The 18,726-nt window shown below is 39.8% G+C and overlaps 1 protein-coding gene across 11 annotated transcripts in view; it reads right to left on the bottom strand.

The window, feature by feature from the left end:
* ITSN2 (intersectin 2) overlaps positions 1-18,726 on the bottom strand; it is a 68,452-nt gene that overhangs the window by 25,742 nt on the left and 23,984 nt on the right. For 7 of the 11 annotated variants that reach the window (XM_015285036.4, XM_015285035.4, XM_046939390.1 and 4 more), the window contains 16 exons: positions 17,233-17,325; positions 15,643-15,706; positions 14,480-14,643; positions 12,964-13,161; positions 12,007-12,103; positions 11,143-11,285; positions 10,123-10,186; positions 8,321-8,458; positions 8,102-8,187; positions 6,862-7,124; positions 5,979-6,128; positions 5,602-5,742; positions 4,169-4,256; positions 3,407-3,546; positions 2,469-2,549; positions 159-295 (listed from right to left, as the gene is read on the bottom strand). In XM_015285036.4, the coding sequence (XP_015140522.2) occupies positions 159-295; positions 2,469-2,549; positions 3,407-3,546; positions 4,169-4,256; positions 5,602-5,742; positions 5,979-6,128; positions 6,862-7,124; positions 8,102-8,187; positions 8,321-8,458; positions 10,123-10,186; positions 11,143-11,285; positions 12,007-12,103; positions 12,964-13,161; positions 14,480-14,643; positions 15,643-15,706; positions 17,233-17,325 (2,047 nt within the window). Of the gene's footprint in view, positions 1-158; positions 296-2,468; positions 2,550-3,406; positions 3,547-4,168; positions 4,257-5,601; positions 5,743-5,978; positions 6,129-6,861; positions 7,125-8,101; positions 8,188-8,320; positions 8,459-10,122; positions 10,187-11,142; positions 11,286-12,006; positions 12,104-12,963; positions 13,162-14,479; positions 14,644-15,642; positions 15,707-17,232; positions 17,326-17,449; positions 17,618-18,726 lie in introns of those variants that run through there. The other 4 variants (XM_419989.8, XM_040698009.2, XM_040698014.2 and 1 more) reach the window with 2 other exon arrangements.

Consider the following 18,726-nt stretch of genomic DNA (forward strand, 5'->3'; position numbering starts at 1 on the left):
CGTTGTGGTCCTTTTCAGCCCAGGCCTTTCTATGATTCTATGATCCTATATGATGTATTTTTGCCTATTATACTTCCTGTCTATTAAAATCAGTGTCTTAAAGACACCATGTCACTCCTTTGCTTTAAAAACTGCTGACACATTTTAAGATATGGTACCTTGTAGCCTCATCTTCCAGCCGCTTTTTCTGCGCAAGTTCAGCTCTTCGTTTCTCTACCTCTCTTATTTTGCTCTGTTTGATCCTATGGAGCTGCTCCAAGGCTAATTGCTGCGTGCTGTAGCTTTCTCTCAGGTCCTAATAAGGAAACATAATAAAGTACATCAAAAGAAATGAAACCAATCTTTTGAGAGAAGCACCCAAGCACTGTAACACTTTGTGAACCAAAGTATTATTTTATCCATACAAATGAACAACGTAATACTGAGTTATTAACAGTCCTTGAAGGTCACTGCAGAGTCAAACAAACTGAAAACAGCTGGCAGGTTTGCAAGTCTTTTCATAGAACTTAGGCTTTCAAAGAGCCCTTCAGACGTACACCTGCTGGAAACAACAAATGTGACAGGAAACAGGAAAAGATAAAACTTTATGTTTAAATACAACACTATGTAAGGACAAAGACGACAATGAAGCACACTTTGAATAACCACAGAACAGGCTGTTGAAGAGACAGGCTTCAAATGAAAGCCAACACAATACCATAAAGCTGAGAATACATCCCCAGTGCTCCCCTTTGCTCCCCTTTGCTATGTTTCTGCTTTTCTCTTCATTCCCAATTGTAAAATACAACTACAAATTGCTGCATGCAAATGGAAGACTGAAATTATTCGAGCAGAATAGGAAGGATCACTTCCATAACTCAATCAAAAACCTTAAAAACATCTCCAGCAGGCTTACCACTGCAGGCAGCTAGAGCCTAACACACTCACACTGCCTTCTTCCTCTATGAACTTCTACTTTATGGGGCACATTCTTCAGTTCCTATTCCATCTCCCTCTGATTATGGACATTTTCACAGAACACGAGCATGGATCTTCGGGATAATTACATTTACAGGAAACAAAACCAGCAGTAATTCAAATACTTCAAGAACTTACTTTGTCCCAGTACAAAGTTAGATGCCACACTACTGTAAGGCATCCTACTGACACACACTGAGCTACAGGTGTACTCTGACTTTCTGTATCTATATGAAATGCAAATGAAGCAGTTATCAGTGATCTGTTCCCACCACAGTAAGCACTGCCAAGAACAACCACAATGCCTGAGAAATACTGAGCAATTCCTAGGAAAAGGGCAAGGTAACAAAATTTCCATGTCAGTGAAAGTCTCAAACAGATCCATTTGCTTCTGGTTTTTTTTCCCCAAATGTATTCACAGCTGAAAATATTTTCTCATGCTACATAGAAACTGAGGATTACTATGGAAACAAACTCTCATCTCTTTGATTTAGAAGGAAAAAACCCAAGCCAGATTTCTGACACCAGCAGACAAAAGCAGCATGAAGGAAAAACAGGAAGCAAGCTTTAGTATGGGGTTAATCTGGAGGTTTCAAAGCATGGCCGTTGTTGTGCCGTAAGTCATCATCTGGGCACTGATACCACTTCAGTCTCAAACTCAGAATTCATATACCTGACTCCATATAACTGACGTGAGGGCTGGAGCAACTCCCCTACAAAGACAGTCTGAGGGAGCTGGGTTTGTTCAGCCTGGAGAAAAGAAGGCTGTGGGGGTGACATCACTGTACGCTTTCAATACCTAAAGGGAGCCTACAGAAAGGAGGGGAGTCAACCCTTTGAAAGGGTAGATAATGGCAGGACAAGGGGAAGTGGGTTTATGTTGAAGGAGGGAAGATTTAGGTTGGATGTCAGGGGGAAGTTCTTTACCAAGAGAGCAGTGAGGTGCTGGAACAGCTGCCCAAAGAGGCTGTGAATGCCTCATCCCTGGAGGTGTTCAAGGCCAGGTTGGATGGGGCCCTGGGCAGCCTGGTCTAGTATTAAAAGTGGAGGCTGGCAGCCATGCTTGTGGCAGGGGGGTTGGAGCTCTGTGATCCTTGAGGTCCCTTCCAACCCAACCATTCTATGATTCCCAGCTTCAGGTGTATGAACATAGGCATGGTGAGACACGTAGAGAGCAACAGATGGAAAGCTGGGAGAAGACACCACTTCCATCTTAGACAGTGCTCTTTTTGTTGATGTTACCTTAACTAAAATGCTGAGTAAAACAACTTAAACACAGTCCATTAAGAAATGAAATAGCTATCATCCCTTTGCAGTTTGGCTTTCTAAGCAGGTAAACAAAACTGTACATCTTTATGAGGATTTAAAAGCTAGCAGAAAGAGCAGAACTACTGATTTTCTTGTGGGAAAATTTCTTTAACGTAAGTTATATATCCAAACAGAAAGGGTGAGCAGAGAAAAAAAATGCGAAATAATTCAAAAAGCAAAAGAGCCAAAGATTAGAAAATAACCTTAAGTAAGAGGAAGAGGTTGTTGAGACAGCTTAGCAGAGACAAAAGGCACTGAAGAACAGAATCATCCATACTGTCACACTGTAAGATAAGGCAGATAAAAAGCTAATTAATCTTTGCACTGTATTTCGAAAAACATATTTTAGGGAAGACTAAACAGTGGATGCAGCCACTGAACACAGCAAGCCATGCAAGCATACAAGTAACTAAAAACGCACACCACTAATGTTTCATGCAGCCTGTTCTTTTTCCAAGAAAAGAAACTCTTAGAAATGCTTACAAATTCAATCCCTGTTCTTTTCAATGGCGAGTGTAGAGCCCTCGCATTGGCCCAGCATAAATGCATTGCGTAGGAATACAGTTCACATCACTGCCACTGAGAGTAAGCCAGGAAATAAAGTTAAGTGGATGCATGCCTGAGCACTGTATGCATTTTTAGGTACATCACGAGTTGCTGCTGAAACAAAAATAGTTTTAGGGCCAGCAGTCGACATTTACCACCTCATCCTCAAAGAAGCAGCCTATGCTGACTTACAGAGCAACACCTAAGTCTGCTACTGGATCCTGTGCAATGTACTATGAAACCCCACATTCCTTTCAACAAGTATTAAATGTTCACTCCACGATTCAAAAATTGTAGCCCCATAAAAATAATGTGTAACCCCATAAGAAAAGAACCATCAAGAGCCTAAGAAACCTCCATTCCAAAGCAAAAGTTGAGAGTGAGCAACAGTCAACTCATGCAAAGCAATGATCAGCAAGATGTTGATACTTCAGTACATTAGCAGTAGCTTTAAATGAATTTTTCTTGTGCTACAAGACTTCTGGCAATTCTTTGGTGACACTGAAAGTTGGGAAGACCTTTTTGGAAGCTCCACCAATCTTTAGACATGGTGGAAGAAATACACTTACTGTATGCATTTAGAGAACACACGTACCTTAAGCTGACTGTTAAATTCATCCATTTCAGCAAGTTTAGAAGCAGTTTCTTTCTCAAGGGCATCTAATTGTTCCTTAAGTCTTTGGCATAATTCTTCCTTTTCTAGAGACTTCTTTTGCACTGAAGCAATTCCAGCATCTGCATGAGAAGAAAGATAAGCAACTTCACAAGGATTTTTGTTCTCATCAATTTATTTCCTCCTCAATATACATACATACATTCCCAAAATCCTTCCCTACAAAAATCCTTTGACTTACCCTCTTGTTTGCATACAGCACAAAGTAGGGGGGCCAACATCTACCTCACACATATGGGCATTACATCTAATATGGAATACTTTACAAATAGCTTTTCATATCACATCAGATCAATTCACAGCAAGCTTCTGAAGGCAGGAATTTGCAGTGTCCTTTGATACAAAGATGAGTGTAAACTTTTAATGAACCTCCCTGACTTAATGCTATCAAAAACACTGTGTAATAAGGATCATAGAATCTGGGGATTGTACAGTCTGCATAAATGAAGTTTGAAGCAAAATCTGTTTCTCACAAAAATGTGCTTGTTTGTTCCTTATTTACAACGTGGCAGAAGTAACGGAATGCAGACAACAATTCTTAGGTGGCTCTCCCTGAAAATATATTGAAATAAAGGTAGGATTGACCCCATTATATCCTACAGCTTATTTTTTTTAAACAGTATGACGTAAAATGACAAAAACCCAGCAATGTGAACCACAGAGAATTCATTTGCAGGCACTTACTTTGAGTGCTGTCGAGTTGAACGTTTTTAATTCTTTCAGTTAACAACTGCTTTTCAGGAACTAAATAGGTTAGCTTATTCTGATACTCCTGCAGATATTGAAGAGAGCAGAACAAATGTTTAATACTGTTTGTATATTCACATGCCAAAATTTTCAAACATAACCTCAAGTCACTTTAATGAAACACAGATGCAAGTTATCACTATAGGGTAGAGGAAAAACTACTTCTCTACTCCCTGTATGAACAGCATTAATATCAAATACTTTTTAATCCTTAAATCCTATCACAGTTGGAAAAAAAGAGGTTAACAGATTTATTAAATTGTGTTTATAAAACACAATTTTAATTGTGTTTATTATTTATTTATTTGTGTTTATTATTAAAAATTAAATTGAGTTTATAAATTAAGTTGGGGATGCCCCATCCCTGGAGGCATTCAAGGCCAGGCTGGATGTGGCTCTGGGCAGCCTGGTCTAGCGGTTGGCGACCCTGCACATAGCAGGGGGGTTGAAACCAGATGATCATCGTGGTTCTTTTCAACCCAGGCCATTCTATGATTCTGTGTCCAGGTGGAGGCCAGTGATAAGTGGCGTCCCCCAGGGCTCCATCTTGGGACCAATGTTCTTCAACATTTTTATCAACAAAGACAATGAGATAGAGCGTACCCTCAGCAAATTTGCTGATGATATCAAGCTGAGTGGCACAGCTGACACAACAGAAGGAAGACACCTGAACAGCTTCGAAAAGTGGGCTCACGAAAACCTAATGAGGTTCAACAATGCCATGTGCAAGGTGCTGAACTTTAGTTGTGGCAGTCCCAGAAATGAGTACAGAGAGACCGACTTTTTACATGTTCTAATAGTGATAGGTCAAAGGGGAATGGCTTTACACTAAAACAGGTGAGATTTAGGTTAGATGTTAGGAAGAAATTATTTGCTCAGAGAGAGGTGAGGCATTGGCACAGACTGCCCAGAGAAGCTGTAGTTGCCCCATCCCTGGAGATATTCAAGGCCACGTTGGATGGAGTCACTGAGCAGCCTGAGCTGGTGGGTGGCAACTCTGCCTATAGCAGAGGGCTGGAAGTGGATGGGCTTTAAGGTCCCTTCCAATCTAAGCCATTCTACTGACTGCCTCAAGTCTAACAAAAATCCTCACAAAAAACTGAGACTGGAACCATCAAAGTAACAATTAAAAAGTTGTCACTGTTATCAGTTCAAAAAAGTTTTGACTACTTTCTCCATTCAACTACCAGCTTGCTGTAGTACATGTAATCAATTCTTTAGCACCACAAATAAACCTAAAAGCCTCTGCAATGTTGACAGCCTTGCAGATTCAAACTGATAACACTATTCCTCCCTGTTGGAGCACATAAAATTACTGAAACAAAACAGGAACCAAAGGAGAATTGAAAGCTTAATGGAAAGTGATGTACCTGAAGTTGCTGTTGTAGTTGCTTGACTTCCATAATTCCTTGGTCACATTTTCTATCTAAAGCCTCCAGCTCAGTCCTCCGAATCTGCTTTTTGCTTCGAATATCTTGCAATCTGCCTGAGATTTGCTGATGTTTGTCCGTCTAGAAAGAAATCAGAGTAATTACACTACATATAGCAACAAAACCTTTCTCCACTACATCCGTGGGCATATTACTACACAATCAATTCCCTAGAAGAACTCAAAAAGATCTGGTTTAGATTGCTCATCCAAAGCAGAGTGAAACTCCTAGCAAACCATTAATTCTATATTCTAAGATTTGCATACTTCAAAATATTGCATTTCATTTCAAGTTGGCCAGTAAAATGTGCATCTTACCAGAGCTTCTAATTCAAGATTAAGGCTCTTCTTCTTAGAGGTCAACTTGATAATTTCTTCTTGTTCTCTGTTACGCTGATTAAGAAGTTCTTGGCGACGAATTCTCTCCCACTCCAAGCGCCGCTGGCGCTCAAGTTCTTGTTTTGCTGCCTATAAAGAAGTTACATTGCTTTAAATCACCATGCAGACACAGAACCCTCAGATCATGATTTAATATAATGTGCTCCACTTGTAAATAGTGTAACAGCAAAACAACGTATTGTTTTTCTCAAAATGATCTTGTAAACTTCAGCATCAAAGAATGGAGGAAGTGCTCTTCTAAGATTCTTTACGCCACACTCCTATCCCTTATGAAGTAAAGCAATTTGAAGAAAGATGCATAATTTAGAGAGAAAAAAAAAATCTATTTAGCTTAGAAAACTGACCATAAATGAACACACTGAGATATTATTCTTAACCTCTTTAGAGTATTTCACAGAACTACCTAAGACATGAAAGCTTTACACACACACTGAGACACCATCTAGAAGCAAATCTGCCTGAAGTTCAAACAACAAAATATTATCAATTATGAATTCAGTAGAGTCTTGTTTAGAATACAGGATGTTTTTTTTTTTATTAAATCTAAGAAATCTATCCATCAAGTCTCATCTGTCTTTTGAAGAATCAAAGTTGTTGACTTACAACACCACTTGGTCCATTTATAATGGACGCAATATTTTCAGACACAAATGCCATTCTCTCTCCAAGAGAGCCTGCTTTTGGACACTCAACAAGAACGAGTCGAAGTCAGTGCCCAAATCCTGAGTGCTCCATCATGTGAACACCACACGCACACACACATTCCTTAAAGCACTACAAAAAAAAATGTCAAGAAAACAACCTCCCGCCTTTCTATTTCTTTCCTCCTTTCTTCTTCCCTTTGTCTTTCCAGCTCTCGTTGTCTCTCCAGCTGCCTTTCCAATTCAAGTTGTTTTTTCCGTTCCTGCTCCTGACGTTCCCTCTCTCTTCGTTCTTGTTCTTCTCTTTCTTTCTGAGCCTTACGTTCTGCCTCTCTCTGCTGCTGTTCCAACAGGACCTGACGACGTTTTTCCAGCTCCACATTTCCTCTCTCATAGTTTGCTTTTCTTTTGTCCTCAAACGTCACTAAAACAAGGAAAAGTAGTTATTTCTGTCCTGTGCAAAACACTGCTCTCAAACAAGTGCCTCAGTTATGCCACTAAAGATAGGTATTCTCTTTTTGCCAAGTTCAGGTAGTTAGGTCATGGACGATGGAAGCATTCTGCATTTTTTCTAGTATTGTTTTTCTTTTCAAAAATACCCTGAAACTTTCCTAAGTCTACTCCAACTGCAAAAACGTTGCAATTTAAAACTGACCAAGAAAATGGTTTTAATTTTAGAGGAAACACAAAGGAACAGCTTTTACAAGCTGAGAGAAGTCAATATTTTGTTACAGAGGTTTTCCACTGAGCAAGAAATGTTAACACACAGAGAGTTGGCCTCAAAGGGCGTTCCCTGTAAGATCTCCTGGAGTTAAAAACAGCAGAAAACAAAACAGGATTAAGCTGAACTCCTGCAGGATAAAAGGAGATTGAAAGGAATGACTTAGGTTCCCAACAACCACTCTTTAAAAAGAGAGGCACATTGTGTCCCACACTGCACACACAACAGACCTTCACTCATTGCATCAGGTAGCCAACAGCAGAATTTACTTCTGTGTGCCAATCACATATTGTTTTTAGATAATTAAACAACATTGGGATCTCTTGTTTTCAGAATTACCAGAACAAAGTACTGCCAGTAACATTCAACTGCAAAAAAATGTGCAGTAGCATTGCAGTAGTTGGAAATGAAAGATTTATTTTCTAAAATACATTATTAATCAGCACACTTTTCCATTCCTACAGCTAATAATAGCACCTATCTCTGCCTTCTCAATTTTATTAGATGTAATAGGCTGACTACATCCACTTAACAACCTTCCTACTGTCCAAGTTAAAAGGGATCTAGCTTCAGAAATGAAGCACCCCAGGGAGTTGATTATGTCTTCACTTTCTAACTGTTTCAGTGTCCTTCAAAGACAGCCTTATTTACCAACAATGAAACCATGAACTTTGTTTTACCAGGCTGTTTTTTCTGTGGCTCCTCCTCTTGCACAGGCTGGTAAGATGGCAGAGTTCCATTAATATTTTCAGTGAGTTTTCCACCCCTGGAGATGACAAAAACAAACAAACAAACAAAAAAACCACGAAACCCCATTAGACAAATAATACAGCTACCTTGTTTGCATACAAAAAATTCTGTTGAAGGCATAGTATGTTTCACTGCCCTCAGCACTTTACCTGAAGGAAGGTGGTACCAGCTCAAGAGGCAGAGTTAGTGGCAGAGGTTGCCCAGCTTTGGCCATATCAGTTAGGTGCATGGCTAACACAAACTCATCTGCTTTCAGCTGTCCATCTCCATCAATATCAGCCAGTGACCTGCATAGTGTTAACAGTAATAATAATCAGAATTAAACATCACAACCACTCGCAAGTGATAGCCGAAGATTTTCACACCTGGAACTGTGAAATAACATTGAAAACAGAAAACTCCTCTGAAATGATCTGGCAAAAAAAAATTAGGAATACGAACTGTGGATGGAAGGAGTGGATCAAAGGTGACATAATTCTCAAAGAACCATCGATTCAGATATGGAGTGTGTCCTTAGACACACTTAGACTGGATTTATGTGAGATGCTTAATACATGTTTGGGCTGTATTTTGTACTCAGAGTCGGACACACAAAAAAAATTGAGCCATTTAAAAAAAGAATCAAAAAGGAAGCAAACAAAAAATCCACCACCCACTCACACACCACAGGGAAAAACAAAAGCAGGAGATGATGAAATGAGATTTTTACTGTGTTAACAGACCAGCGCTATTCACACACTACTGTTATTTATTATTACATTGTTACTATTATATTACAGTAATTAAGACCATAATGCCAGTAGAAATATCAGTATTTCCTAACTTTGGGCAAAACTGTGACTTAGTCTGTTAATCCTGTACACGTGCACAGAGACATCCCTGCACTGGCTACTGACACATTCAGGCCAGGCACCCAGAAGGAAAGCAGTAGCCATGTACCTGCTTTATTTCCCCACACTCCAAAGTGGATGAATACAACCACAAACTCCATTTTTACCCTCACGGTGTACAATCAAATTAGTTGAACTAGTAGGAATAATGTTTCAGGTCACTGCTGATAATACAAACAGATGACTGCCCCCAAGATAAAGACAACAGTGGAACCTCAGAAAAAGCTGTGAAGCACAAAATTAATATGAATTCCTCTGAACAGTGAAGTTCACACATAACATCCAAGTTATGACTGAAAGCAAAATCCAAACTATCATATCTAGCAGGTTAAAGGCAGACTATTCAAGCCTTCAGACAACGGCAACTATTTCCATCACCACAGCCAAGACAAATCTTAAGAGCTGTTTGATATGCAAGTACCTTGATGGACTATTCCTTCTTTAAGCTCTTCATATTTTAAAACTAACAAGACCATAGAATCATCTTAGAATCATAGAATGGCTTGGGTTGGAAGGGACCTCAAGGATCATAAAGCTCCAACCCCCCTGTAGCATGCGGGGCCACCAACCTCCACATTTAATACTAGATCAGGCTGCCCATGGCCCCATCCAACCTGGCCTTGAACACTTCCAGGGATCCACAACCTCTCTGGGCAGTCTGTTCCGAGATGAGATGGTCTTTTGCTTTACAATCCTGCTTTTCAAACAAACAAACCCTTGCCTCAGCTTAAGTAGCACACCACTGAAATGAAAGCTGAAATTAACATCTGTACTACTCTATGGAGTTCAAAAAACAAAGTGTGAATAGAATAGAATCATAGAATCATTAGAGTTGGAAGGGACCCCTGGGAGCCATCTAGTCCAAAAAGGGAAAAGTTTATTATATTAGGTTGAAGTGTCTTTTGAAAATGTATCAATCACCAAACAAGTTTAAGAAGTAGTTTAGTTTCTGGTTACAGTGTTAGATTTATGGTGTCCTTTCATCATTTCTTATTAAATAAAAACTACCTCTCTTTTAACACCGTAAATGTATTGAAAGCACAACCAGTAACTCAACTTACCAAATAGTAGCCAGCTGAGTCTGTGAGAGGTTTGATTGCAGAAGGGCATTCCTTGCTTGAAATCCTTCATGCAAAAACACAAAAGAGATTAATAAATACTTTGAACAAAGATTCACATGTAGCAAAAATGGGTCATGAACTGGGGCATGTTTATTTTTAATGTTAATCTAATCCATTTTCATTAATCGCTGACAGTTGGCATTACTTCCAGGCTTAACAAAAGGCATTACAATCTGAACACAATGAAGATGTAAGTATTTTTGTGTAATTCTCTTTTCATTCAAAGGTCAAAAGAGAAAAACTGACATAAAAAAGGGGTATTTATGGTAATCCTCACAGCTGTTACAAGAGCACAGCTGATTGTATGCTGAAAGTTTGAGGCTGGTAAGCTGGAAAACTGCCAGTTTTCCTTGGTTAACAGAGAACCATACACCTTTTTCATGCATGTCAATGAAACCTTCAGCCCAAAAATCAACCGAACAAGATAAAACGCATAGAGTCCCTTTCAGGAAAGAGACAATTGTCCTTTTTTGTGTACTAAAAAACTGAGGCAGAGGGTTGGCAAGTAGTCAATCAAAATGAGAAATCTGGTCAGCTACAGGCATACGTTCTGACTCCAAACCTACCTCCTGCTTTTCCAGCATTCCACTCACCGGATTACAGTTAATAATCCAGTTTTACAAGCACTTTCATTCATTTCAAATTCTGCTCTTGTGCTAACTTTGTGTGAAGTCTTTCAAAATCACCATAATGCTGTGGCACAGCACAAATGTCACTGAAAGTCAGTGAAGAATTACTCCCTTAAATTACTCTCCAGAAGTTACAATCCATGCAGTTCTGCCGTGTCTTTCCTCAACTCCTTTCTTTGAAAAGACAAAGCCCAAATGTCTAAGCAATTACTGATGGATATACACAGAAATGGAGCACGTGGCACAAAACCAATTGTGTAGATGTCTCTCATTTTCACAGAAAGCACTGCCCCACTGCTTTTTCCCCATCTGTACCAAATGCCATGCTCACCTGATAAATATCCACTCATACTTTTATCAAGACTGTTAAATTTCTGTCTGTATTTTAATCTGGAAGCCTGAGGAACTGCCCAGTCTGAGGGTGCAATCTTTGGTGAATTCCCAGCTAGCGAAGCACTGGAGGAAGAATTTGAACTGTAATACAGTTTCAAAAAAGAAAGAAAGAAAGAAGATCTCTACGTTAGTTACTTGGCTCAACAAACAGGCATTGGAACAGAAGATATATAGCATTATCTGCTGCCCGGATGAGTAGCCCAAAGCTGGACATGCATTCATCCTACATGTCTTGTGTCAACAGCAAAAAGGTATGAACACTTCTCAGTCACCTTCTGGAACTGAGAACCCTCTGCACTGTCCTTTGGGAAACTGTTCCCTCAAGCCCAATTGTACAGATAAACCTAAACCCTTCCTTCTGCCTGTGACAAAGCTCTAAAATCAGCAAATAGAGCAGCTGATGACAAAGATTTATAATCTTCTATTATTCATAAAACAAATTCGCAGATAAATATTTTAAACAAACGCTGTTCTTACGTGTCTGTTGGTGCTATCTATAATGAATGAGCACATCAATCCATAAACACTGCTTTTACAACCACTTGTTTGACTTCTATTTGCTAATGCTGTACATTCCCCTCTTTTTGGCACTGCTTTCTCCTGTTTGAGCTTTCCCTTCTACTTCAGAAAGTTTTGTTAGAGTTACTGAAAATATTCATTTGCCTATATCAAAACAATCTACTTTCAGATATGGAAGGCCATTATTAATGAATAATACCTTAAAAACATAAGCATTTCCTGTTTTTTAGGAGGAGTACTACTTGAGTATAAGACATAGTCATTATAAACTTAACTTCCATACCTGCTAGATCCTAAATCGATTAGTGACTGTGCCTTCTGCATGTTAGATCCACCAAACCCTCCTGCCACGGGACCTAAGGAACCAGTATGAGGCTGCGCTGAAACAAACAAAATCAAAAGCTGTAAAGAAAACAGGTATACAGTAATGATTTGTAATAAACACCCAAATGTTTTAGAGAAATAAGAAAAGCTTATCAATGCCTTGCTTCTAATGTTATTTAGTTATGAAAGACGTGATGAATGTGAACTTTGGAAAGAATACGTCTGTACTGGCTGGTCAGCAGGGAGAGGGAGGTGATTGTCCCCCTCTACTCAGCTTTTGTGAGGCCCCCATCTGCAGTACTGCATCCAGACTTGGGGCCCCCAGTACAGGAAGGACATGAGCTCTTGGAGTGGGTCCAGAGGAGGGCCACTAAGATGAGCAGAGGGCTGGAGCACCTCTCCTATGAGGAAAGGTTGAGGGAACTGGGCTTGTTTAGCTTGGAGAAGACTCCAGGGAGACCTCATTGTGGCCTTCCAGTACTTGAAGGGAGTGTATAAACAGGAGGGGGGACGGGTGTTTATGAGGGTGGATAGTGATAGGACAAGAGGGAATTGTTTTAAACTGAGACAGGGGAGGTTTAGGTTGGATATTAGGAGGGAGTTTTTCACCCACAGGGTGGTGATGCACTGGAACAGGTTGCCCAAGGAGGCTGTGGACGCCCCATCCCTGGAGGCATTCAAGGCCAGGCTGGACGTGGCTCTGGGCTGCCTGGTCTGCTGGTTGGTGACCCTGCACATAGCAGGGGGGTTGAAACCAGATGATCATTGTAGTCCTTTTCAGCCCAGGCCATTCTATGCATCTATATATATATTTATTTTTACCTTCCATGTTAGCACCAGTGTTTCTCTCCAAAATTAGCCACAGAGAAAATGAGATTCATGCGTCAAACTGAGCAGTGGACTGCACTATACTTACTTGAAGAGAAAGGTATAGCCAAGGGCTGCAGAAGACTGGATGTTCCATTTGGCAGTGATGAGGTACTGACAGAAGGCACCAGGGGAGCAGAAATAACCAAAGGAGGAATGGATGTCATTGAGGTCAGAGACATTGGAGCTAATGGTGTGATCGTAGACATGGATGTAGGCATGGACAAATTTGGCATACTACCCATTCCTAGAGCAAAAACAAACAATTCCTGATTTTGTATTGCAGAGACTCCAGCAAGAAATGTAATCCACTATGCTAAGTAAAAACTACACAAAGCAGCCTGCATCCAGAGATGCAATAAATAGATGTTTGTGTAGAATATTTATTTTTCCCCCAACATTCACACAATGCAGCTAACAGAAGGAAATATACTGAAGAAGATGAATTTTCAAAATAAAAACCAAACCCTACTCCTTACAATCAATTCATTCTCCTGGTTGACCTGGCAAATATTTCACAAAAGGATTAAGATGTAATTTTCTATAATTATCAACATAACTCATTTTTCAACAAGCCTTTCTGCGTCTGCCCCCTGAGACAGAATTCTACCAGAACAGGAAACTTGTGACAATTCTCTACAAAGAACAGCTCATGATATTTCTGAACTAAGTTTCTTCCTAATCCTGGTCCTGGAAGAATGTACAAGGGTGAAACATCCATATTTAGGGACACACGCCCAGCACAGGATTTCTTTAAGGCAGTTTTCTGATTAAGACACTTGAATTACTGACTAAATCTTGTGGAGGAAAACAGGATGCAGATGAGGTGATGAAAGGTTAATACTAAGTATTAATTTGCCAACCACAGCTATATATAAATGCATGCACTGGTATGCAAACACAAGATTTAGAGTTGGGCAGACATTTAAAATCACATGTGCAATTAATACACACATACATTTAACTGTATAAACACTGAAAGAAGTACATGCTGAATTTTGTAGCCTAGCTGAAACCAGGCGTGTATTTGCTTTTACAAAATAACAATCAGCATGCAAACATGCACTGACATGTGCTCAATTCCAAAACATAGCAGAAAAGTTAAAAATAATTATATTCCATCGATGATCAAGTGAACAATCCGATTCATTCTAAAAAAGTATTTTAAATAACTGTTGTCAAAACTTTGACTGTTGCTAAGTTTAACTTAAAAGGAAGAAAAAGGAAGTTAGGAGTGTAATCTCATGAGTGAATAGAGGGAGAAAGAAAAAGGCCTTCAGTATGACAAAAGGGCAGATGTAAAGGGCCTTCCTGAACCTCAAAATTCAATAGATGCTTCTTCTTTATTATTAAACGTCTCCAGAGAATGAAGTCATCAAAAAAGCCATTTGCTCTGCCTCAAGTAAGAGGCTTCATGGATTTCTTGCATCAGCATAGCCATAGTGGTTTTTTGGTTTTAACTGATTCCCTCAGTGATGTGGTCAGATTAATGATACTTGTATTTGAATGCAGATCAACTGTGCGTTTTCTCTTTGAACACTAATTAAGTATATATTAATAAGTACCAAAGCGAGCTGACATTAGAGGTGAAAGTACTGGAGTTTGTTTCATGACAGGAGGGAGAACCATAGGCAAGTGCTGTCCTTGTAATTTCAGCTTGATGAGTTTCATGGCTATAGAGAACTCCTGTTGATCCATTTTTCCATCTTTGTTCAAGTCTGACAGTGCCCTTAAAGGAAAAACAAAAAAAGAAAGAGTCCACACAGGAGAAATGTAATTTAAAGTTTTTCACCAAATGAGAAGCTTTATTACCAATTTTATATACTATTTTTATACAAGAAAACAACACGCTGCAACCATCTATATACTTTCTACTTATGACAACATTTAAACTCTCATAAGTTTGCATCATTTAAAAGTATAACGTCTAACTATATCCAATTTAATTCACTTGGTAGACTTCTGTTTACTTCAATTTTAAAGTTACTGAGTATAAAATACTTAGAGTAGGAAGATATTTGGGGAAAACAGTCATCTCCTGCTCACTTATTGCTACAGCCATGTTTCTTTTTATGCTGAGAGCAGGAACAATTATTTTAAATGAGTATGTTCCACCATAAGGAATTACTGCAAAAAACATTACAATGAAGAAACCTGCTAGAGGCATTAAAAGCCACTTCAAAAGCTGCATTACTTCACAAATTCTGAAATCTTATTAATAATTAAATGTCCACGAACAGGCACAGAACATGGATAAAATTAACAAAAAATGCCAAGGTTAACAATGAGCTACACATTCCCATTCCCAGCTCTGTTCTCTTACTACTTAGAACAAATCAGTGCTGATCTGTGCTGTGAAGTGTCTGAAGAAGAAACTAACTTAGTATTATATCAGAATACACGCTTTCTTTCACACTGTCCACCAGTGAGCTCCTCCTCATTATTATGGTCCACTCTGACTTTCAGCATGCCTACGTCTTGATAACAACACCCACTGCAGCACCACAGATGAAGATTGAAGAGTTACAAAGAAGAAAAATGATCCTTTAAGTGTTGCAAAGAACAGACCTTTGTCCTGTTCCTCCGTTAAAGTTCTGGGTTGGTATCTTACAGTCTATTGTAACTGACCTACTACGGAGCTTCAGATTGTTGTCTGCTTTAGTAGTTGGATGCTATGCACTTCCATCTTAAAAAATAGAAAAATAAAATTAAAGCAGGAACACCTTACCATATGTCAGCGAGGACTGAAGATGGTAGCCCTGATTGCAAGAAAAAGGTACGTGCTTGATCACCTATGACAAACATGAAAGAAAGAGGCTTTTACACTAGAGACGTGGATAGTGACAAGTATCAGATATCTCAGACAACCTCAGCACTCTCTTGTGGGAGCAGATCCTCAAAAGGAATCACCACATTTTCTAATCTTTTTGGTTGTGTGTCATTTAGCTCCTTCCTTCGTGACAGCTATTATCAGATAGACTGTGTGTGTAATCTTGAATCTGCTCTCAGAAGCACAGCTTCAAATAGCAGTAAGAAGCTTTAAAATGTGGGAGGAAAAAAGAACCAAACAGCTGCCAACAGTTTAACAACTGCACGATTTCAAGAAATGTCATACAAGTATAAATGACCAAAAATGTAATCCTGACCTAATTACTTTTAGAGGAAAGGATGAGCACACCATTTCTTTCCTTTTCCTTTATCCAGTCTAACCTGAGCCACTACTGCCTCTCTAGGAAAAGGAAAAAAAGAAGAAAAATCTCATGTTCTAAGCAATATTCTGTTCCATCACAGAAGTATTCAATTATTCAGTATTTCAGGAAGGGAACAGGAACCACTGTGCACATTCATACCAAATTCCACATCAACTGATACTGACTGTGCTGTTAAACAGCAGATATATACATATATATATATATAAAAGATATAATATAACACAGACAGTGGTGTTTATGCTTATCTATAAGCAAATTACAAAAGCTTACATCTAAGGCTTCGGGTTATTTTTCAGCACCTTCTTCCCCTTCTAGTCACATACAGTCTTTAATTTCAAGCACTCAACAAATAAATAATGAAGCCTGCAGACATGCATGTGATGGCCATAACATGGCCTCAAGGTAGACCCTGGGACTACACACTTTCCAGCTGGTGCTAAAACAGCAGTGAAACATCAGTATTTGTTTGGTCAACGCAGGAGGTAGTTAGCTCTTAGCCAACAGAAGTGCATACTCCCCACAGACAACTTCCCATTCTTTTCTCTGTCCTTTTCAGACCAAAGAGAGAAAAAACGGGCACTAGAGTTAGCAGATAGGGTACAGACTCAGCAGATAGTTAAGCAGGCAGGAGTGAGGGTTAATAAACTATAAGCAGTCATTAACAAGGACGAGTTGTCAGCACCTCTCTCCCTGCCTCCTACTCCATAACAAAGATATCTAACAGCACAGCGTTCTCCAGCCCTTGTCAGACAGAAGAGAGCACTTCTTGTGTCCCTGACATCGCTTGCCACAATAGCTACTATAAGTGTTTTGTTGGCAGTTTCCCATCTCAGTGCAGATTCAGCCTCTGCTTCTGTTTTTTGAAACCAGAGTGACAGCATTTGACTGCTGGCTGCAGAAGTGACGGGGTTAACAACTGTGTGTTTCTGTGCCAGACTTCAGTCCAAAGCTCGTACAAGTTTAGTAATAACCTGTGGCTGTTTGCCCAAAGTATGCTTATTAGTCACAGCACAAAGGCCTGAAATAGGATGTAGTTTTCAAACTGTTTCACAACACCACTTATATGTATCCAGAAGTTAATGTGTAATGCAGAATCCCAGACTAACCTGTAATGTAGCCTCCCGTGGGCTTAAGGCTATCAAACTGCTTGTCGTGCTTGGCCCGCTCTTCCGCGGTGATGGCCCATATGTTTGGCCCTCCTAAAACAACAACACAACAAAAAGTGAGAGATTGTAGATGTTGACAAATCAAGCATGTCACTTGTAAAAGCAAAGCTTGGCTTCCTGAAGGACAAAGCCAGATCTAGGCACACCCAGCTCCTACCAGTTTGGCAAAGGTATGATGAAATGCAAACCCGCTTCCCAGATGTGAAAGTGGCAGCTGTAACAACTCCTCAGCCCTGCTGCTTTTCGCTCTGCTTTCAAACAAGCTGTTTTGGCTTTCCAAGCCAGTGCAAAGCAGTCGCCTGTGGCTGCTGTCAGCTTGAAGCTCGGGCAGGAAGCACGCCAACCACAGTACTCTGTGTGAACCAACACTCCCCTGCTCTACCCGTGAACAAACAGGATTCAGTGTCAACTAAAGGGTCTTGCAGAGGAGCTAAAGCTCCTAAAGCTGCCCAAAAGACGTGTGCTCCATCTTGCTGATGCTCTAAAAATCAACATTGGGAGTGCTAATAAAACCAGTCTGGTTTTGTATGGTAAAGGAGTAACATTCTGGATTTATTACTTAAAATAGCATGCGATTTCAATTGAGCTTTTTTTCAATACTTACAAGGAAAACGTTTAAAAATATTATATTCTCAAAGTAAAAAGGAGAAATTGCAAGGAATAATCGTGTACAGAGATGTTCTGGTATACTAAACAGAACCAGGAGTACTTCAGAATCACTCACATCTGCTGCATAAAGGTCTGGGTGTGTGCCTGAGCAGGAAAAGAAGTTTCCCAGTAACAGCTGGTTTGGGATTTATGCAAGAGAAGTTTTAATTGGGAAGCTTTTGATAAAATCTCATCTTTCAATCTGTCAGTGTAAGGATGGGCCAAAATTTTCAATGGAACCCCCAGCAGTAACGTTAAAAACTTATTAAAAACATCTCCAACAAAGTCAAATCAGCATTACCACTTCCAAAGAACTGTTACACCATCCGCCAAGGAATGGTATCACTTAGCAAAAAGCAGCCTAGGGAACAAATAGTTCTTTTAATAAGATATTTAGAAGGTTCTCTAAGGGTTATCATTTTCCTCCCATGTTTACACGTTGAATTCTTTACACTGCTGTCTCATACGGAAAGGCAAATAGTTAGAAAGCAAACAAATAAGAGGAACTCAACGGAGGTATGAATGACAAAATGGTGGGAGGACGTTTGGATATAACCTTGAAGCACCTGAATTTGGAGTTCCACCTCCCACTCCAGCAGCAGTTACCAAAGGTCTACGCTGAAGCAGCTGTTTCACAAAGAGGAGACCTCATTTGGAGGAAGGAGAATGAAGATGGGACAAAGAACCCAGCACTGCCAGCTCACAGACCTCCTTCTGGCTTTCCATACCACCATGCTGGCCCACCTGTCCATGGTCTCACCACTGAACTCAATGACACAGGCAGCC

The sequence above is a fragment of the Gallus gallus genome, chromosome 3, assembly GCF_016699485.2.
Source record: "Gallus gallus isolate bGalGal1 chromosome 3, bGalGal1.mat.broiler.GRCg7b, whole genome shotgun sequence".
Lineage (NCBI taxonomy): Eukaryota > Metazoa > Chordata > Aves > Galliformes > Phasianidae > Gallus > Gallus gallus.